Below are 20,865 nucleotides of genomic sequence, written 5' to 3'. Positions count from 1 at the left end.
TGAGTGATTGCTCCTGGGGTACTGGGAGGCAACATGATGTGGAAAGAACTATGGATTTGCAATTGGAAGACTGAAGTTCAAGTTCCATCAATTGCCATTTGCTACCTGTATGACCTTGAGCAAGTTCCTTAATTTTCCTCTCAGGGCTTCAGTTTCTTTATGTATAAAATGAATATGTTGGACTAAGTACCTTTCATGTCCTTTCCAGCTCCAAATCTATAATTATATGGTCTGATTTTACTAGCCAACATCACTGTGCCTGAGATGAACTGTCCTTTACAGTTGAGATTAGATAGGAGAAACAAATGGAAAAGTGTTTTCCATCTATTCCTGTTGGTCTTACCTCCTCTGGGAAATAGGATCAGTTAAGAGGGAATAGTGTGGTCTGGAAGTTCCTTATATCCTTAGTTTTAAGAGAGGTTGCAATAGCAGTTATAACCAGGAGCTTCCTGAAAAAGTGCTGGAAGTAAATGGATGGGGAGGCTAAGAAAGAAAGCTAATATAAAGCTATAGCTAGATCTGGGGGTTGGCAGGTAACTCAACTGCAGAAGCCAAAAGCAGATATGGGCAGACACTGTACCAGGAATAAAGATCATTATTAACCAGCCAAGCTGACTCTGCATGCCTGTAGGCATTTGGGGATCTGGGGCATCACTCTCACCCTCTTTTCTCTGCAGCAAGAGACAGAGAAAGATATTGAGAAAGAGAAAAGACACACATGGAGACTGAGAGGCAAAGAATAAGCTCTGGTTGTGTTACTATAGATGTTTCTCCCTAGACTTCAGCATGATGTGGTGAAGAAAGAGAGAAAGTTACAGATATTCTAAAAGGAATCAAGAAAGACAAACACATAATTTCCAAACTTCCAGTTTTTATTCAGAGATTTTCTTTCTTGTTTTTCTTTTTCTTTATTTCCTGCTGGGGGTAGGTAAGGATAGATCAAACACAATCATAGAATCTCAGAGTTGGAAGGAACTTCAAAGGTCACCTAGTTCAATACAGACCTGGGTAACTACAAGATACCTGAAAACTGGTCATCCAATCTATGCTTGAAGACTTCGAGAGGATGAGCCTACTACTTCCTAAAGCAATCCATTCCACTTTTAGAAAGCGCTAATGTTTAGGTTGTCTTGGGCTGGAAATTTGTTTCATTGTCTTTTTGTGGGATTTGCTGCTCTACAATTTGCTTAGAGTCATTTTTTAAAGGTATTTGGAAGGGTTTTAGGGAGAGCTAAGGCGAGTTCCTGCCTTTACTCTGCCATCTTGGCTCCACCCTCCCCAAACTTTCTTTCAAACTACCTTCGTAATGATGAGAATTTTAAGAATACTGATGACATTTTCATATATTTAAAATAAGTAAAGAACTTGATTTCCAAGAAAATTATAAAAAGAAAATTAAATAATTGGAAAAAGAGGTCCAAAATCTTAAGAAAATAACTCCTGGAAAATTAGAATTGAACAAGAGGAATTGAATGACATTATAAGACAACAACAAAAAAAAGCTAGAAAAAAATAGAAGAAAATCTAAAACATCTTATTAGAAAAACAACTGATCTGAAGAACAGATCAAGGAGATATAAGAATCATTAGACTTCCTGAAAATTATGATCAAAAAAAGAATCTTGATAAAATGTTACAAGAAATTATTAAGGAAAATTTCCCTGAAATTCTAGGACAAAAGGGTAAAATAAAAATTTTTAAAAATCTACTGTTCACCACATGAAAGAGATCCTAAGGAGAAAAACATAGCCAAATTTCAAATTTCCCAGATTAAGGAGAAAATATTGCAAGCAACAAGAAAAAAAATTAAATACTATGGAAATACAGTCAGGATTTCGCAAGACCTAGCAGCTTCTCCTCTAAAAGACTGTAGCCTTGGGATATTAAGTTTCAAAGAGCTAAAGAGCTTGCATCCAAGAATAACTTATCCAGCAAAGTTGAGTATAATCCTGAAGGAAAAAAATGGAAATTTGACAAACTGAAAGACTTTTAGGTATTAGTAACAAAAAGGCTAGAATTCAATAGAAAATTTGATATAAAAGATCCAGAATAAATATGAGGAAAACCTCATTAAGGTCAAACTGTTTACTTATTATTCCATTTGTTAGCAGCATCATGATAAAATCGTTGGAGGGCTTGCCTTTAGGGTCAGGAAAATGAGATCTAGGACCATACTAGCCATGTGATGAGGCAAATTCAGATATTCTCAGGGGCCAAATCCCATGTGAGGGTTGAGCCATTCTTATGTCAAACCTGGTCCAAATTCACTTGGACCTGAAATCACAGGATCACAGAACTGGAGAGGACTTTAGAGGCCATTTAGTCCAGTCAAATCATTTCATACATGAGGAAACTGGGATCCAAAGAGGTTGTATGATTTGCCTAAAGCAGGGGTGGGGAACCCGTAGCCTCAAGGCCACAAGACCAACACTAAATAGAAAATATAACTGTCAAATACAAGATTTAAGAGAAGCATGAAAAGGTCAACAGGAAAGAGAAATCATAAGGGACTTATTAAAGTTAAACTGTTTATATATTATTACATGGAAAGATGATATTTGTAACTCATAAGACTTTTCTCATTATTAAGGCAGTTAAAAGAAATATATATAGGCAGAGGGTACAGATATGAATTGAATATGAAGGGATGATATCTAAAAAATAAAATTAAGGTGTGACAGAAAGGAATGTACTGGGAGAAATACAATGTGAGAGGTAGAATGGAGTAAATTATCTCACATGAAAGAGGCAAGAAAAAACTTTTATGGGGCAGAGTAACAGCACAGCCTTTCTAGAGCACTGCCCCCAAGCCCAACCAAATACCAGTAAAAAATGGCTCTAAACAAATTCTGGAGCTGCAGAACCCACAGAATGATGGAGTGAAACAAATCTCCAGCCCAAGACATCCTGAAAGGTCACTGGGAAGTGTTTATTGTGCCATGCTGAGGGCAGGGCACAGTCCACTTTAGGCCGCACTGGCACAGACAGGACCTGAGCAGGCCTTGGGGAAACTGAACCTCTAGCATCTGTGGCAGTTTCCAGACTTCAGGACCCCAAAATGCCAAGAACAAATTGGAAGGTCAGTGGAAAAATCCTGTGGGACCAGAGTGGAAGTGGAGTGATCTGGTCCCAGCCCCAGGGCAGCAGAGCAGGAAAGGGGCAGAGGAACCTAAGGCAGCCACAGCAGCAGCAGGGGAAGAGACAGTGACTGTTTCTGGAGCTCTAGGCCCACAGATTGTAGGGGAATTGAGCAGCTGACAGTACAACCCCCACCCCCACTGGAAGCAGAGATTTACCTTGACAAAGAGCTCAAAAGTCAAGTAAATGGCTAGGGAAATGAGCAAAAACCAAAAAAAGAATCAGACTATAGAATCTTACTTTGGTGACAAGGAAGACCAAAATATGCAAACAGGAGACAACAAAGTCAAAGTTACTCCATCCAAAGCCTCCAAGAAAAGCATGAATTGGTCTCAGACCATGGAAGAGCTCAAAAAGGATTTTGAAAAACAAGAGAAGTAGAGCAAAAATTAGGGACAGAAATGAGAATGATGCAAGAAAATAATGACAAACAAGTCAACTGCTTGCTAATGGAGACCCAAAAAAATGCTGAAGAAAACAACACTTTAAAAAATAGACTAATTCAAATGACAAAAGAGATCCAGAAAGCCAATGAAGATAAGAATGCCCTAAAAAGCAGAACTGACCAGATGGACAAGGAGGTTCAAAAGCTCACTGAAGAAAATAATTCCTTAGAGATTAGAATGGAGCAGATGGAAGCCAATGACTTCATGAAAAATCAAATTATAAAACAAAACCAAAGAAATGAAAAAATAGTAATGTGAAGTATCTCATTGGAAAAATAAATGACCTGGAAATAGATCCAGGAAAGACAATTTAAAAATTATGGGACTACCTGAAAGCCATGATCACAAAAAGAAGCTGAACATCATCTTTCATGAGATTATCAAGGAAAACTGCCCTGATAGTCTGGAACTAGAGGGCAAAATAAATACTGAAAGAATCCCCGACTGCCTCCTGAAAGAGATCCCAAAAGGAAAACTCCTAGAATACTTGTAGCCAAATTCCAGAGCTCCCAGATCAAAGAGAAAATATTGCAAACAGCCAGAAAGAAACAACTCAAGTATTGTGGAAATACAATCAGGATAACACAAGATCTCCAGCTCCTACATTAAGAGATCACAGGATTTGGAATATGATATTCTAGAGGTCAAAGGAGATAGAATTAAAACCAAAAATCACCTATCCAGCAAAACTGAGTATAAGACTTCAGGGGAAAAATGGTCATTCAATGAAATAGAGGACTTTCAAGCATTCTTGATGAAAAGACCAGAGCTGAATAGAAAATTTGATTTTCAAACACAAGAATCAAGAGAAACATGAAGAGGTAAACAGGAAAAAGAAATCATCAAGGGTTTACTAAAGTTGAACTGTTTACATTCCTACATGGAAAGATAATATTTATAACTCTTGAGACTTTTCTCAGTACTAGGGTAGTTAGAGGGATTGTATACATATAGACAGAGGGCACAGGGTAAGTTGAATGGGAAGGAATGAAATCTAAGAAAATAAAATTAAGGAGTGAGAGAGGAACATATTGAGAGAAGAAAGGGAAAAATAGAATGGGGCAAATTATCTCTCACATAAAAGAGGTAAGAAAAAGCTTTTTCAATGGAAGGGAAGAAAGGGAAGGTAAGAGGGAAAAAGTGAACCTTATTCTCATCACATTTGGCTTAAGGAAGGAATAACGTATACTCAATTTGCTATGAAATTATATCTTACACTACAGAAAAGTAGGGGAGAATGGGATAAGTGAGGGATGGGAGGGAGGATGATAGAAGGGACGGCAAATGGAAGGAGGGTGTAATTAGAAGTAAATACTTTTGAGGAGGTATAGGGTCAAAAGAGAGAATAGAATAAATGGAGGGCAGGATAGGATGGAGGGAAATATAGTTAGTCTTTCACAACATGACTTCTATGAAAGTATTTTGCATAATAACACATGTATAACATATATCAAATTGCTTACCTTCTCAGTGAGGATGAGTGGGGAGGGAGGTAGGTAGAGAAGTTGGAACTCAAAGTTTTAAAAATGAATGTTAAAAATTGTTTCTACATGCACCTGGGAAATATGATATACATTCAATGAGGTATAAAAATCTCTCATCCTCCAAGAAAATAGAGGGGATGGGGGATAAGAGAAGGGAGGGGTGTGATAGAAGGGAAGGCAGATTGGGGGCAAGGGGTAATTAGAATGCATGCTGTCTTCGGGTGGGTAGAGGGGAGAGATGGGGAGAAAATTTGGAACTCAAAATCTTGTGGAAATGAATGTTGAAACCTAAAAATAAATAAATAAATAAATTTTTTTTACATAAAGAAAAAGCTTTTATAGTGGAGGAGAAGAGGGATTGGTAAGGGAGAGTGAGTGAGCCTTATTCTCATCAGAACTGGCTCAAAGCAGAAATAACACACATACTCAACTGGGTATAGAAATCCATCTTACCCTACAAGAAAGTAGGGGGAATGGGGGTAAGAGAAAGGGGGGAATAGAAGGGAAGGCAGTTTGGGGGAGGTGGTAGTCAGAAGCAAAACACTTTTGAGGAGTGACAGGATGAAAGGAGATAGAGAGAATAAAATAAACAGGAGGGGGATTAGGATGGAGAGAAATACACTTAGTTTTTCACAACATAACTATTATGGAAGTGTTTTGGATGACTACACATGTAAAATCTATATCAAACTGCTTGTCTTCTCAATCAAGGAAGGAAAGGAGAGAATTTGGAACTCAAAGTTTTAGAAATGAATGTTAAAATTGTTTTTACATGTAACTGGCAAAAACATGTAACATGTTACATGTAACTGGTAAATAAGGAAAAAAGAAAAATTGGAATTAAGTTGTTTATGATCAGTGATTCTAAAAAAACAAAACTGAGTAGGAAAAGGTAAAAGGAAGCAATTATATTATAAAAATGGGGCATGAAAGGAAGAACTAACACAGAGGAAGCAAGGAGTGGGGGCTGGTAATGTTGGAGCCTTACTATCATTTGGATTGAAGATGAAATTATGTGTTCATCTGGAAGGGTGTAGAAGTCTTCTGAACATGTAGAGAGGTGAGAAAATTGGTGGGGGAGGAACTTTTAGAGGGATATGTGGATTGGGATTTGGAAGGGTTGGAGGAGAGGACATGGGAACTTTTGGAGAGGTGTGTGGATTGAGATTGGGGGATGGGAGGGTGAGTGGAGAAGATAAGGTAACAGAGATAGGGTAAAAAGAGAGTCTGAGGAAGAAAACTGAGTAAAAATAAGATGGAGGGAAATTCACAAATAGCAACTATAACTTTGAATGTGAATGGGATGTTTATAGCACCTCTCTGTGGTGGCAAAAAACTGGAAATTGCAGGGATCCCCATCAATTGAGGAATGGCTGAACAAGTTGTGGTGTGATGGAAATACTACTGTGCTATAAGAAATGATGAACTTGTTGATTTTAGAAAGGCATGGAAAGACTTGCATAAAATTGATCAGGATCAGGTTGTGTTGTGGTGGGGCTGTCTCAAAAGACTTCACAGACTCAGACTGTCTCCCAGCCTAGCAAAGATATTTATTGTAGTTTCAAGGTTTCTTGCTCTGGGAGACAGGCTAAGTTCCTTAGAGGAACTAGCAATTTCAGTAAGACAAGACAGGCAATTTTATAGAGTATAACATGCTGAGTATACAACACAAAATGTCAACATGGCATAGAAAATATTAATATTAAAATGTTTGCCAAGGGATTAATAGGGGAGGGGTCCCAGCTTTGGTGGAACTTCACATGTGATTACCTACAATGCATACAGAAAAACCCTTTTGGGGGGCATGTATGTATGATAATACTATTATAATAAGCCTCTTTACATCGTAAGTTCATCTAAAGGACAGCTTTTGCTATTATCGCATCAGTGCCATCTTAGGGAAAGCCCCTTCTATGGTTTAGTTGTCAAGCATCCTGATCTATATATCCTGGTGCTGCTGCTTTCTGATTGACTGGCTATTATGGTCCTGTTTGGGCAAGACAAATAGCTAGGTATTGTGATCCTGTCTGGAAAAATGGATGATGTGGTTAGGTGATGCTTGCTGCTCAGTGGGGCATATAGAAAAGTTAGAATATTGAGTCTGGTGGCACTGGCTAGCTAGGAGCAGTGGCTATGTTGAGTCTGGGTATAGCAGCTAGCCAGGGGCAGTGGGTCTGCTATTCAGTGAGGTCCATGAGGAAGTTGAGACATTGAGTCTGGGGGCAGTGGCTGGGAGTCCATCAAAATGATGAATAGTAAAGAGAGCAGAACGAAGAAAACATTGTACACAGTAACAGCAAAGTTGTTTTTAAGAATAACTATGAGCTACTGAGTAATTTTGACTATTTTAAATACATAAATTAAAAACAAAGGACACCTAAAGACTCAATCTGCATCCAGAGAAAGAAATGATAAATAGAAATATATATAGAATAATTTTACATATATACATACACATAGATGTGTGTGTGTATATATGTGTGTGTATGCAGCTATTTGTGTCTAATGGTGGCCATCTATAGTGCAGGGGGAGAAGAAAAAAAGGAAAAAAAAGAAATTTACATATCTTTGTTGTTGTTGTTGTGTTCATCCTTCATTGCCCAAAGAAGACCATTCCATCAGAGAAATGATGATGTAACTTGTACTTGACTTTGTTTTGAATGAGGGAGTGCTGTGCAAGGTCACCAGCTTCACTTCTCCTCCAGAACTATCTGAATCCAGTGACCAGATATTCATCAGGATGACTGGAGACGGCCCAGGAGGCAATGGGAGACCTTGGCCCCTTTAGGCCAAGGTCTGTTCAGATACTCACTTAGGGTGAGGCAACATCCATCCAGTGAATAGGCATGTTTGTGAGAGATGGTAGATCAATCAGGGAAGAAGACTGATGTGCAATCAGAAAGGGAGGAGGAAAACCAAGGAAAAGTTGAATTCCAACAACCAAGAAACAAGACTTTGGAGAAGAGAACGGTCAGCAGTATCTAATGCGGCAAAAAGGTCAAGAAGGAAGAAGAAACAGAAAAGGTCACTGGATTTGGCAATTAAGAAATAACAAATAACTTGGAAGAGAGAGTAGTTTCAGTAAAACTGTAGGCACTCAGAAATAAGATTTCATTAGGATGAGAAGTAGATAGAGGCAAGGAAGTGGTGGTAGCAAGTATAGGCCATTCTTTCTAGACATTTAACAGAAAAGAAGGCAATAGTTTCAGAAGATGACAGAGTAAAGTCTTTCCTTTTATTTCTCATAATTGGAAAGATGAACATACTTGTAGTCAGAGGGGAAGGAATCAGTAGAGAGGAAGAGACTAAATATTCAATGAGAGGAGGAAGAAGTAAGGAAAGGAATTGGATGGATGAAGGATGAAAGAAGGTTCAGTAGGGGATGAGAAGAAATGGGGTCATATAATCAAGGAAACAAGTGGAGAAGTTAGTCTTCTTATCCTTAGGTTCTCGTACCAGCTAGAGCCTAACTTTTCCTGTTAGAACCAGTAGCAAGGACCACAAACAAGGATGTGGGAGATCAAAAGCCTGCCAAGTTTTACCCATTGGGATTCCAATATGGCTACCAGCTCTACTTATGTCTGACTTAAGCTTCATTCACACACAGTCCTGAAGATCCTCAGACATTTTTGAAGACAATTGTGTTAGCCATTTTCTTGGTTTTTTTTTACTCTCTTTGAATTGATGGGCATTTCCTTAAGTCAGGAAACTATATAGAGAAATTCAACCTTGATTTAATTTTCTTTCATTTCTCTCTCTATACTTGCTACTCTGATACTGAGAGGAAAACATCTCCCATGCCTTCTAGAGGAGACAAACATGTCACTCCCTGCTTCAAGTACTCCAGTCTAGCCAAACTAGCCTTACTGCTGTTTCTCATGTATAATATTCAATCTCTCATCTTCAGCCTGTTGCATAGGCTTCCATCCTTCATTGCTGGAATGTACTCCCTCCTCTTTTCTGCCTCTTAGAATCAATAATTTCTTTCAAATCTCTACTCATAGATACTTTCTATATGAAGTCTTTTCCAATTACCCTGCTGTTGGTGCCTCTTCATCAAAAAGTTACCTTGTATTTGATAAATGCTTAAACATGTTGTTTTCCACCATACAATGTAAACAACTTGAGTCAGGAGCTATTTGCAGATGACAGTTTGTGTTTTACTTTAATGAGAAGATTGAGCCCATTCATTGCTTTCCCCCCCTCTACAATTCCAAATCTGTCGATATCTTTGTTGTATATTTGAAGGGAAAGCAACCTATATGTGGTAGATTTGCCATTTGATATTCAATCACCTTTGTTATTGTACTATGTTATGGAAATACTTATTTTGTTCCATGAGTTGAAAACAAAATACATTTTTTAAAAAATGCAATAATAAAAAGTATTTTGCCTTTTCTTTTGTAATTAATTTTTTCTTAGTTTTCAATATTTACTTCCATAAGTTTTAAATTTTCTTCACCACTCTCCCCTCCCCAAAACAGCTTGCAATGTTATATAGGCTCTACGTATACATTCCTATTATTCTACCTTTTCTAAAGGCTTTCTCTCCCATTCTCAGGTGCAGCACCATTTGTCCCCAGATTCCCAACCCAACAGCTTGATCACTTTCACCAAACTCACAGTCTGGGTACTTGGTGAATGAATTCTGCCGAGGGATAGCATCTCTTTGGAGCTTTCTCTGTTTTTATCTGAGATTCACCTACTTTCCTCTGCTGCTCCCACTGCTCAGCTTCTCTGGCTCCAGATTCACCAACTGGTCCTAGATGGGGAGCTTCTTCTTCAGGTTATAGACAGTTCCAGCCCTACTCTATGAGGTTTCATTACCACTGACCTCCAGCAATATCACTTCTCCCAACAGTGGGGTGGGGGAGGTGGAAAGGAGATAAGAAACTCTTCCTAATCAATCATCTTCTAATCCTGATAGGAAAAAGGAGATGCTGGCTGTAAGTATAAACTTCTTTGAGGGACAGCATTGCATGAAAGTTACATTTCAGGGAAGAATTCCTGGTAATTCTGACCTAGGGAATGTATGGAGAAAATAAGGTTAAGCATCTTTTCAGTATAGTGTCTGACTGCAGAGTAACTTCAATTATTTTTGTAAAGTCTGACTCACTGGAAAAAAAATGGGAAGGGCATTAGGTGCAGGAGGTCAAGGACAGTTAGGAGATAGTAGGAGACTAAACAATAATGGACTGGTCCAACTCCCTCATTTCCCAGAGCAGGAAATTTAAATTCAGAGAGCATTTGCTGAAGGTCACACAAGCAGTAAGTAGCTAAGCCAGGATCTGAACTTAGGTCATTAGCCTCAAAATCCCTGTCTGTTCCTACTATACCACACAGGAGTGGGAATGGATGATAAAATAAGAGCCCTGGATCTCTGAGGCATGGAGAGACTGAGGATGGAGAGAGACCTGAGATCTGGAAATCAAGGACAACAGGAGGAGGAGGAGGGCTTTTGGGGGATGGCAGAGTGAAAGAGGCAAGAACAGAAAGGGCACAAAACAGGTTCTTCACTGGGCTCCCCCTCCCACTTTCTGTTACTTCCTGTGTGTTCTATGGCAGTTAGGCTTCCCCTCCCCCTTTGATTGGGTTGGAAACTTGACCTGGATTTAGGAAAGGGAAGAAGGTGTAAGAAAAGGATTCCCATGACACTTTTAGTCCCCCATCTTGTACCTGTTCAGAGTGATGGAGAGTTTTAATAGGTGACAAGCTAGGCTGGGAGTGAGGGAGACCAGGAAAACGAACTGAGTGGCAAGAGGGTGGGATAAGGAGGTAGAGCAAGCAGGATGGTTGTGTCTTGGGAGAGAAGAGAGGGTGGTGAGCAGGGAAAGCCTAAAATTGGAGGGTGGGGCATTGAAAGATGGAAAAGATTAAAGAGTCATGGGAATTGTTTTTTAGAAGTCATAGGACATGAAACATGAATCCCTAGAAGGGAAAGATGGATTGGGGGAGGTACCCATGTGCTGAGAGAAGTGTGAGATTTGGAGGGCAGGCTATGTAGCAGGGTAAGGAAGTCAGACTAAGAAGCAAGGAATGAGGAGAGCTGAGGTCTGGGACCACCACAGAATTGCAAATAGGCATTCCCCTTCACCTTACTCTTTGTGTCAGTACAGGCAGACTACTTCCCATTTTCTTGGGAAATGGAGCCTGCTGTACCATTTCCGGTGGCTGAGTAGGATGGCAAGTGCAGAACTGAGCTTCACTGGGTTCATACTGCAGCTAATTATGACCTTCTATCATCAATGGGTGTACATGCCTATGAAAATTTTTAATGAGACCACTGATTCCAGGGATAGAAGCCACAGTTACGGGGGTCTCTGGGATTACTGCACAATCCAGGACTGTTCCAACAACTCAAGTGAGATTTCCACTGGTGCCCACAATTTCTTTGTCTCCACCCTTGTCACCTGATATTTCCTGTTATTCTGTCGTCTTTGGCTCTCTCTCCTGTTCCCTCAATCTGCCCTCTAAACTTCCCCAGATTTTCCTTACTCCTCATTCTCCCCTAGTCTAGGGCATACATAAGTTATTTCATCAGAAAAGACTCTATGGATCACCTGTTCTAGTGGTTTCCACAGTCCAAATTCACAATTCATTTTAGAGTTTGAAGGAACCTTAGAGAAGATTTAATCCAATCCCTCTTATTTTAGGAGCGATTTCAATTTGGCTCCATGGAAAATGACAGACACATTGACCTATTGTTGAGAGACAGATAGAAGCTTCACTTTGCTGAGATGATACTGCAACTCTTGATTGGTCCCTCTCTCCCTCAGTGTCTGAGATCAGTGATTCTATTGCAGAGTTTTGGCTGCTGAGCATTATTGGAGAGAAATTCATGTGGAGGAACCTCCCCCCTCAGCAGGGTACAGAATTGTAGACAGGTTCTCTTTTGAGGGCATCACTTGGGACAGATCCAATATTAGCTCTCCCTTGGATCTCCAGCAAGGGTTGGAGGGAATTTTCATCAAGGCTGGAAATGCCCATCTTTCAGGATTCCTGTTCTGTGACCTGTATACTTGGTCACAGAAGTGACCAAGGCAGAAGAAGCAGCCACGGACGGGAGGTCCAGGCTCAGTCTCACCATGCAAGCACATGTTCTTGCTGTCATATGCTCAGTTTGTAGTGACCATTGCTGCTGGGGGAAATGATGGTGACCTTGTGAGTTCAAGGTTCTTGGGTTCCTAAATTTGTGCTGATTGACCTGTAGGAAGTGCTTCTTGCTCTTTTATACTGCTCTTTGGTTGAGGAGATGGCTGTTAACAGGATTATTCTGAACTCCAAGGGATTAAAGAGCCATACCTGTCTCTGGCCAGTAGACCTGGACATTGTGAGTTGCTTGGGATAGTGCAGATCTGAAGTGAATGTGGAACATTGTATAGCAGTCCTACAAAGGTGTCTTTACCTATTGGGAGAATGTGTGTTCATCCTTCGTTGCAAAAGAAGACCATGCCACCAGGGAAATGATGACATGACTTGCACTTGCCTTTGTTTTGAGTGAGGGAGGGCTGTGCAGGTCACCAGCCTCACTTCTCCTCCAGAGCCATCTAAATCCAGTGACCAGATATTCATCAGGATGACTGGAGATGACCCAGGATGAGACAATTGGGGTTAAGTGACTTGCCCAAGGTCATACAGGCAGTGAGTGTCAAGAGTCTGAGGTGAGATTTGAACTCAGGTCCTCCTGACTCTTGCACTGGTGCTCTTATCCACTGCACCACCTAGCTGCACTGGGAGAGTATAATTGTGGTGGTGGGTACATTGTTTTATGTTTTATGTATTTGTTCATTTGCATTTATGACTCTCTTGTGCTTCAAGTATATGGGACTAAATAAACAGCTGCCTTATACTTGATGTTTACTTTGTCCATAGAATATCTTTTCTAGAAGGATTCTGTTCATCTCTTTTAGGAAAAAATCTAAACATTACCCTAAAACGTGAGCCATATCTAAGCTTCATGTAGAGATTTTTCCTGAGGGATGGGGACATAATGAGCCAGAGAGAGAAGAGAGAAGACTGACTCCTTCATGAGGGTCCAGTTTCCCCAGGACTGAACTTGATCCGTGTGAGTTCCAGAGTTAGGGCTCTTTGACCAGGATCTGATGAATTAAGGATAGTCAATCCCATGTGCTTAATTTCTTTTGTACATGTGTTTGGGGCTCATTTAAGTTTGTTTGATTTCTTTTTGAGCTAGACTATTTGTCCTACTGTCAGGTGATTTTGGATCTCCATTTGGAAAGGTTTTGCAGGGTTCCATTGGAGAAATGAAGCTCCCTGTGTTGCAGGAAGCCCTGGAGAAATTTTGTCTAGTCTTTTATCTAGATATCCCTATGCACTGACAGAGATCCACTGCCATATGTGCTGGAGATACTCACAGGATAAATTTTTACCCAGGTCAGTTTGTTTTCTTACTTTAAGGTGAGATGGTTTCTTTCAGCCAACCTCAAGTTCCAAAACTTGTGAGAGCTGGCAGAATCGCAAAGTGACTGTGCTCAAAAGAAAGGTGACCTTTCTTTAGCTCTTCTACAGTAGTTTACTGAAGGAAGAGAGGTTCATCCACAAGAGTCCTTCTCCCATGACTCTCAGTGGCCAATCCTCTTTGATACAACTCCTAGGTTGTATCCTAAGAAGGATAAAAGGGACCCACTGGGAGTTTCTATCTCATCTCAGCCAAGTAAAGCAATCTACCCTTCAGCAAGATGCCAATGTGTACGTTCATCTCCATAGAGTCACACCATTTGCTTCATGGGATCCTCCTTGCTCCATACACATAAATCAATGGGGGACCAAGGTAAAGTGTTTTGTCTAAGGTTATCAAGGTGAGTATCAGAATCAAGATTTGAATTGAACCTAAATCCAAATCTAATGCATTTTCCATTATACCACAATTCCTCCCTTATATCAAAAGGCACCACTTTTGATGAGATGAGGTTTTTGGCTCATTTTAATTTTTGAGTAAATTACAAATAAGGTTTAGGGTTGGGTTTTTTGTGCCAGAAATAAAACGCAAAACAAAACAAAATACAGATATACTGTTGAGAGACCCACAATTCACTTTTTCCTTCAACCTCTCCTCATGCTCTACCAGTTTAGAAGATAAAGATAACAAATTTTCAATGCATAGACTTTTTTACAGGGGTGAACGATTTCATGGATCATATAATAGTATGTAAGCTTCTTGAGGAGAAGAGCCGTTTTATTTTTGTCTACAGTGCCCAGCACAATTCAGGCACAGAGTAGGCATTTAATGAATATTTGTTGATTCATTTAGGTAACACCACTTTTGATGAGCCAAGAAGGCAGTTGAGAGTTTTGAGGCTTTTAAAAATGTTAAGTATTTTGTATCCGAGACAAAAAAAGACTTCATATTACAAATACTGAGAGACGTCACCCTTATGACCTATATATTCCTTCACCACCACACTCCCCTAGAATCCTTTCCACTTATTATTATTCTCTCCTCCCCATATCCCTGTAGATTTTCTTATCATCTCTCTCATTTCCTTTCATTCCTTCCTTTTTTATATTTCCTATTCTATTTCCATTCTTCATTCCTACCTCTCCCTGCCACCTTCTAGGTGGCAAATTAATTATATTCGACAAATATTTATTAAATACCTACTTAAGGTGGTCAAAGTATTATGCTAGACACTTAGGAAAGAGAAAAAAAAAGATAGCTCCTGCTATCAAGAGAATGAACTTCTAATGATTTCAACCTAAGGATTTTACTCAAATATAATTTTGGCAGCTTCCATTTATAACTTGGTAATTTAGGGAACATGATGGTTTTAAAGTCCCCCTCCAGCTCTAAGATTCCAAGATTCTATGTACTGCCTAACAGATATTTCATTTATTAGATAACCAAGGCTTCTTTCTATTTATCTGTACTGTGTTTAGTGAATTGTGCCTATACTGCCCTATTATACTCTTTCCTGATACCCTTAGCTATACCCAGTACCTTCCTTCCAGATTGTGAGTAGTCACAATGCTTCACCCCACTTTTCCATACTTGTTAAAAAGAAATCCTAACACTGTCCCAGCTTCCTCCACCTCCCTACTAATTATTTGTGTTCTCCTTCAACCCACACCCATCTCTATTTCTTTTCTCTCCCTAGGTTCTGAAAAATCAAAGTCATTCTGCATCTTTCTAGAGATGGCCAAGATGACCTTTTTATTTTCTCTTAGTTTATCCTTTCTTCTTACCATCTGGTTCCACTGCATCTCCATGACCCTGGAAAAAAACTTCCAAAAGTTCGACTGCAATGGGGGCTTAGTCAATGTACTTGCAGGTGGGACTGGTTCACAGAAGGCCTACAGAATTCCTTGATGCCTCCTAACTGGGTGGTCTTCTCCTGTCACTCCCCAAGAGAGTGCACATCAGTTTCCTTAAACCCCTGGGGGGTAATAGCCTGAGCCAGAGGAGGAGCCTCAAGACCTCCAGAGAATAGTAGTATCCCAATCCTATGTACACGTGGGGAAGAAGGATATTCCTGTGAGCTTTTGGGGGGCAGTGTATGTGTCAGGGGATCATAGGCATTACTGTTATCCCCTGAGATCAGATGAAACCCCTAAGGGATTCTTGAATGGGGATGAGACCCTCTATTCCCTGTAGACATCTGTGTCTTCTTATCTCCCTAGCCAGCTGTGTTTTCTTCACCCTCATATTATTCCCTGTTCACCTCTGGATCCAAGAGATGACAATTAAAAGGAGGTTCATCTTGGACAAGATCTACTATCTTGGTTGGCTGGTGTTCCTGATATACATCGTATGCGGTGAGACAGAGGGGGTGTGGGCAGTCCTCAGGGATAGGGTCTAAAACTCTTCCCTTTATCTCAATCTACCTACCCCTTCCCTTTCCCAGCTACCCTTTGCTTTCTCAACAACAGGATTCCTGCCAGAATGTATCCTCAACCACAGTCACGTACCAACAGCCTTTAGTTGCACTATGAAGAGGAAAACTTGAATCTTTTCCAGTCTGGAGCCAGCTTAAAGGGGGCAATGAGCTCTCTTGGTATCCTGGGGAATGATATTTTTCTAGGACCTAAACTCCCTTTGGTGCCTTGACTGGCCTATGGAGGATAGCTGATCCCAGCATGAGCCCCAGGTTGGGTCCTAAACCATCTATAGTCTACCATACAGGCTCTACGTTGCCCCTTCCTCCTTCTGCACCTTCTTTCCTTACTATCTAGTCTAGGACTTAGTTTAAAAGAATAAAGTATTGGTCTATACTTAAATCTGATGATAAACTACTAGGGTGGGGTGGGGAAGAAAGAAATCGTAAGCCTTAGGGCGTACATAAATCTGAGAGTCCTTTAACCCATCCCACTAATTTTGATGAATACTCCATCAGATACACCGTCATTCCCCACCCTGCCACCCCCACCTGCCATGATCCAATTGGCGTTGGGTCAATCCTCCTAAAACTGCTGCTTACAAACCCCCACTTCATGTTTGAGTCACCTAGTTGATGGCAATAAATTCTAGACAAAGCATTTACTAAAATGGCATGGTAATAGCAGTAGCAACAAACTATTCTTCCTATGGATCTCTGTGCTCTCCCACAAATAAGTGTATTGGTGACAGGGAAGAGAAGGCAGACATGGAAAGTACAGAAGTATACACTGGGGATACACATGCTGAGGGCAACTCAGACCTCTGGAACTGCCTTTTCTGCCAATGTCGTCATGCTACTCTCCCCGGGCATAGAGCTTCTGCTGAGCAGACTTTCTTTTGGGCTGTCTGGGCCTACCCCTCTCCAGAGCTCAACTCTCATGGCCACACTGACAGAATTGCTCTTTGGGGGTGGGAATGGGGATGGGAAGATGAGGAGGAGGGGGATCTCTGTCTCATCAAGCACTCTGAAAAAGTTGCAAGGAATTGTTGTGAGACCTAAATAAGACAACTGTAATGTGGTCAACACAGGGCCTGGCACACAGCAAGCACTACATAAATGCTAGCTATTATTATTCCCTCAATTGATTATGAGCTACCTAGCTTGTGTTCATCCTTTGTTGCTGAGGAAGACCACGCCATCAGAGAAATGATGACATGACTTGCACTTGACTTTGAGGGAGGGAGGGCTGTGCAGGTCACCAGCCTCACTTCTCCTCCGGAGCCATCTGGATCCAGGGACCAGACATTCATCAGGACCCCTTTAGGCCATAGTCTATTCAGTACTCACTCAGGGTGAGGTAACACCTATTCATTGAATAGGCCTGTTTAAAAAGTAGTCAGGGGATGGCCCCTTTAATGAGGCAAAGAAAAATAACTACGTCAGACTGGAAGGGAAGCAGTAACAGTTACTATTATTTAAGGCCACCAGGGATAGGCTGGTTCTTTAGCCATCCAATGGCCAAATGCCTTATAACTTGACTAAAGGTGGTCTTCACACTTCCCAAATTAGCAAATAAGGCTAAAACGTAGGTTTGGTTTTTTCCTTCAATGAACAATATTTATTAAATGCCCGTAGCTTGTCAAGCATTGTGCTAGGTGCTGGGCACACAAAGACAAAAATGCCAATAGTACCTGTTCCCAAGGAACTTACATTCAACAAGGGGAGATGGCATACACATAAAAGTTCATACAAAAGAAGTACAAGGTAAAATTTTTGGAGGCACAGTCGAGGGGAACAGGACCTTATGTTCTCACATAAATGGTAGCAGGTAAGTTGGATTTTGAAGAAAGCTAGGGATTCTCAGAGTCAGAGTTGGGGAAGATGTGCACAGGGAATAGGATGTGCAAAGTACAGAAACAGGAGATAATAGTGTAATTGTAATACCAAGAAGGCCAGTGTGGTTGGACTGAAAGAGTGTGCGTGTGTGCGTGCGTGTGTGCGTGCGTGTGTGTGTGATGGGGAAAAATGTATAATGCTGGAAAAGTGGATTGAAGTCAAGTGGTAAAGAACTTTACATGCCAAACAGATGAAGCACTGGGGACCTGGAATTCACTGAGTAAGAGAGTAACATGGTTAGACTTGTGATTTAGGAATATCTCTTTGGCAGCTGTGTGGACGATAAACTGGAGAACGGAGATTTGAGGTAGGGAAAGTAACTAGGAGGCTACTGTAATAGTCTAGGTAAGAGATGCCATGGCCCTGAACTTGAGTGGGGGGCCACATGAGTAAAAAGACTGGGATAGATGTGACAGATGTGGAGGCAGAATTGACAAGTGTTGGCAGCTAACTGGATACACAGGGTAAGGGAGAGTGAAAGAGGCAAGGGTGACTGCAAGGTAGTGAACTTGGATGAACTAGAAAGATGGTAATAATGCTTTCCACAGAAACAGGCAAGTTTGGAAATGTATAGGATAGGGCTAGGGGTGATGAGACATATTGGTCATGTGGAGCTCAGGTAATAACCGGACTAGATCATGTAGATTTGGGAGTTATCTGCATGTAGATTCTCATCAAACCCAAGGGAGCTAATGAGATCACCAAGAATGGACAGCTGGGAGGGCAGGATAAGGATAGTGATCTAATGAGACTAGGCAGATGGGAGAAACCCAGAGGAGGTGGTCAACGCTGTCAGAGGCTGACAGTTGAGACAGGTTGAGGATGAGGACTGAGAAAAACTTATCAGATTTTGCAATTAAGAAATCATCGGTGACTTTGGACAGAGCCATTATCCACTATAGTATAAGCTCTTTGATAAGAGGGATTATTTTATTCGTATCTCCAGCGTCCAGCACAATGTTGGTTACATAGCAGGTACTTAACACATGCTTGATAACTGAATTTAGTGATGACAGAGAAGAGGGGAGATAATTTGAAGGGGACTGTAGGGTCAAATGAGGGCTTTAAGAATGAGAGAGACCTATTTGTAGGCAGCAGGGAAGGAGCCAGTGAATAGGGACAGATTAAATTAATAAAACATTACGTGCTTATGTGGTAGGTACTTGGCATGCAAAGACTAAAATAAAATAATTCTTGCCCTCAAGGAATTTATATTTTTAGGGGAGACATGTACACATGTAAAATACAGATAATATTGGAGTAGGGGACACTGGCAACAGCGTGAGTGTGCTGTGTGTATGTGCATGTATGGCTTCATGAGGATGAGAGTGCTTGAGTTGAGTTTTTAATGAAGGAATTCTAAAAGGAAGAGATAAAGAAGGAATGCATTCCAGGCACAAAGTGGGCAGGCAGGGCAAAGTCATGGAGAGGAGAGGAGTAGGAGCAAAAAACCAGTTAGACTGACAACAGTGTGTAGGAATGAGAGTAATGTATAGTAAGTTTAGAAAGGCAAGGGAGGACCAGTTGTGAACTTTAAACGCCAAATGAGAGTTTAAAAACAATAATAGGGAACCAATGCAGTTTATTAAGTAGAGGACTGACAAGTCAGATCTCTGCTTTAGGAAAATCACTGGTCACTGTGTGGAAGCTAGAATGAGGAAAAATGAGGCAGAAAGTCCCCTTTAGAAGGCTGTTGTGGAAGGCCACTCAAGAGACAATGGAAGGTTGAACTGGGTGGATGGCTATATGATTATAGAGAGAAGAGTCGTATCTAAAAGTTATTGTGGAGGTAGAAATGACAAAATTTAGTGGGGTGAAGGAGAAAAAGAAAAGGGAGGGAGGAGGAGGGAAGGTATCAAGGGTACAAGAGATGTTGGCCTTTCTGAGGACCATCTCTTCATCAGAGAATGACTACAGTAAAAGAGCAAAGAATTCAGGAAGGGCCACTCCCAGTTTTATATTATACAGTGTGTAACTAGGTCCCTCAGATACAAGCCACAAGCCTCACACTCTTTGGGAGTTGTAAATTCAACAGCTCAAAGTACAAAACGGACAAAACCTCACTGTTTCTGTTACCTGGGAACTTAATTGATCAATGGTGCCTGGCTCATCCAGCCCGCCTCCCTTATTCTTGGGAAACTAAGGTCGAAGAAGGCATTCAAAACCCAGTTCTCTGACTTCAAATCCACTGTTCTTTCCACTGGACCAAAGCTTTCTAGATTTCAATAACTAGGATCCCTTAACTTGTGGACTTCATATTATTTTATATCCTTTTATCTTTTCCTTATATAATACCTAATGAGAGTCAGGATCTATATATAAAATACATACACATATGCATATATATATGTATATATATATATACATATATATATATATACATATATATATGATACACACACACACCCAAAATATAGTAGAGTATGAACACCAGTTGGAGGGAGAATTATTTTTTTAAATGTTATTTAGATCAGTGGTTGCCATATTAAAATAAAAACAGGCCATTAAATAGTACATAGGAATCCTGGAAAGTCACATATTAACATTATCAATGTTCTGTCCTATTTTTATTTATTTTAAAAAATATTTCCCAATTATAATTTAATCTGGTTCCCCTGTACTAGAGTATTACTGCTACAATTCAGGCCCAGGCAGCCTGTTCGACACCTCTGACTTAGACAACTCCTCTTCAAAATGGGGTCCTCCCTGGAAGGCCCTCAAACACTTCTACTGTCAATAATGGTCAAGCTCCTTACCTTCATCAGATATTCCAAAGAACCAAAGAAGATGGTCTCTAGAATTAAGACTTGGGGAAGTGGGGGCAACTCCTTAAAAGTTCCTTTGCTTTTTCCAAACTGTAAGCAACCCTAATCCCCAGAGTCAATAAGCATTTATTGAACAACTAAATCTACTAAATTTTGGGTGGGGAAAGGGAGGAGGGAGGGAAGGTGATATCAACTAGAAAGAAAACAGGTACCTAGATTTAGATCCTAGCTCTGTGACCTTATCCTGGTCATCGAATTATTGGAGTGGGACCAGATGAACTTTAAGGTCTGTTATCTCTCT

At 40.5% G+C, this 20,865-nt stretch overlaps 1 protein-coding gene across 4 annotated transcripts; it reads left to right on the top strand.

The window, feature by feature from the left end:
- The first annotated feature begins 10,626 nt into the window (after positions 1 to 10,626).
- ODF4 (outer dense fiber of sperm tails 4) lies at positions 10,627 to 16,303 on the top strand. 4 transcript variants are annotated; one of them, XM_072641098.1, is made up of 5 exons: positions 10,627 to 10,773; positions 11,185 to 11,429; positions 15,184 to 15,357; positions 15,707 to 15,841; positions 15,956 to 16,303. In XM_072641098.1, the coding sequence occupies exons 1-5, from the start codon at positions 10,757 to 10,759 to the stop codon at positions 16,030 to 16,032; spliced, it is 648 nt and encodes a 215-aa protein (XP_072497199.1). In that variant the 5' UTR covers positions 10,627 to 10,756; the 3' UTR covers positions 16,033 to 16,303. The 4 variants fall into 4 exon arrangements, with proteins under 4 accessions (XP_072497199.1, XP_072497198.1, XP_072497200.1 ...); XM_072641097.1 differs by having other exon boundaries at positions 10,629 to 10,773; positions 15,931 to 16,303; XM_072641099.1 differs by having other exon boundaries at positions 10,630 to 10,773; positions 11,180 to 11,429; positions 15,931 to 16,303.
- Positions 16,304 to 20,865: the final 4,562 nt, after the last annotated feature.

This window comes from Notamacropus eugenii, chromosome 2, assembly GCF_028372415.1.
Source record: "Notamacropus eugenii isolate mMacEug1 chromosome 2, mMacEug1.pri_v2, whole genome shotgun sequence".
Lineage (NCBI taxonomy): Eukaryota > Metazoa > Chordata > Mammalia > Diprotodontia > Macropodidae > Notamacropus > Notamacropus eugenii.
This window is presented reverse-complemented; position numbering and strand designations above follow the sequence as displayed.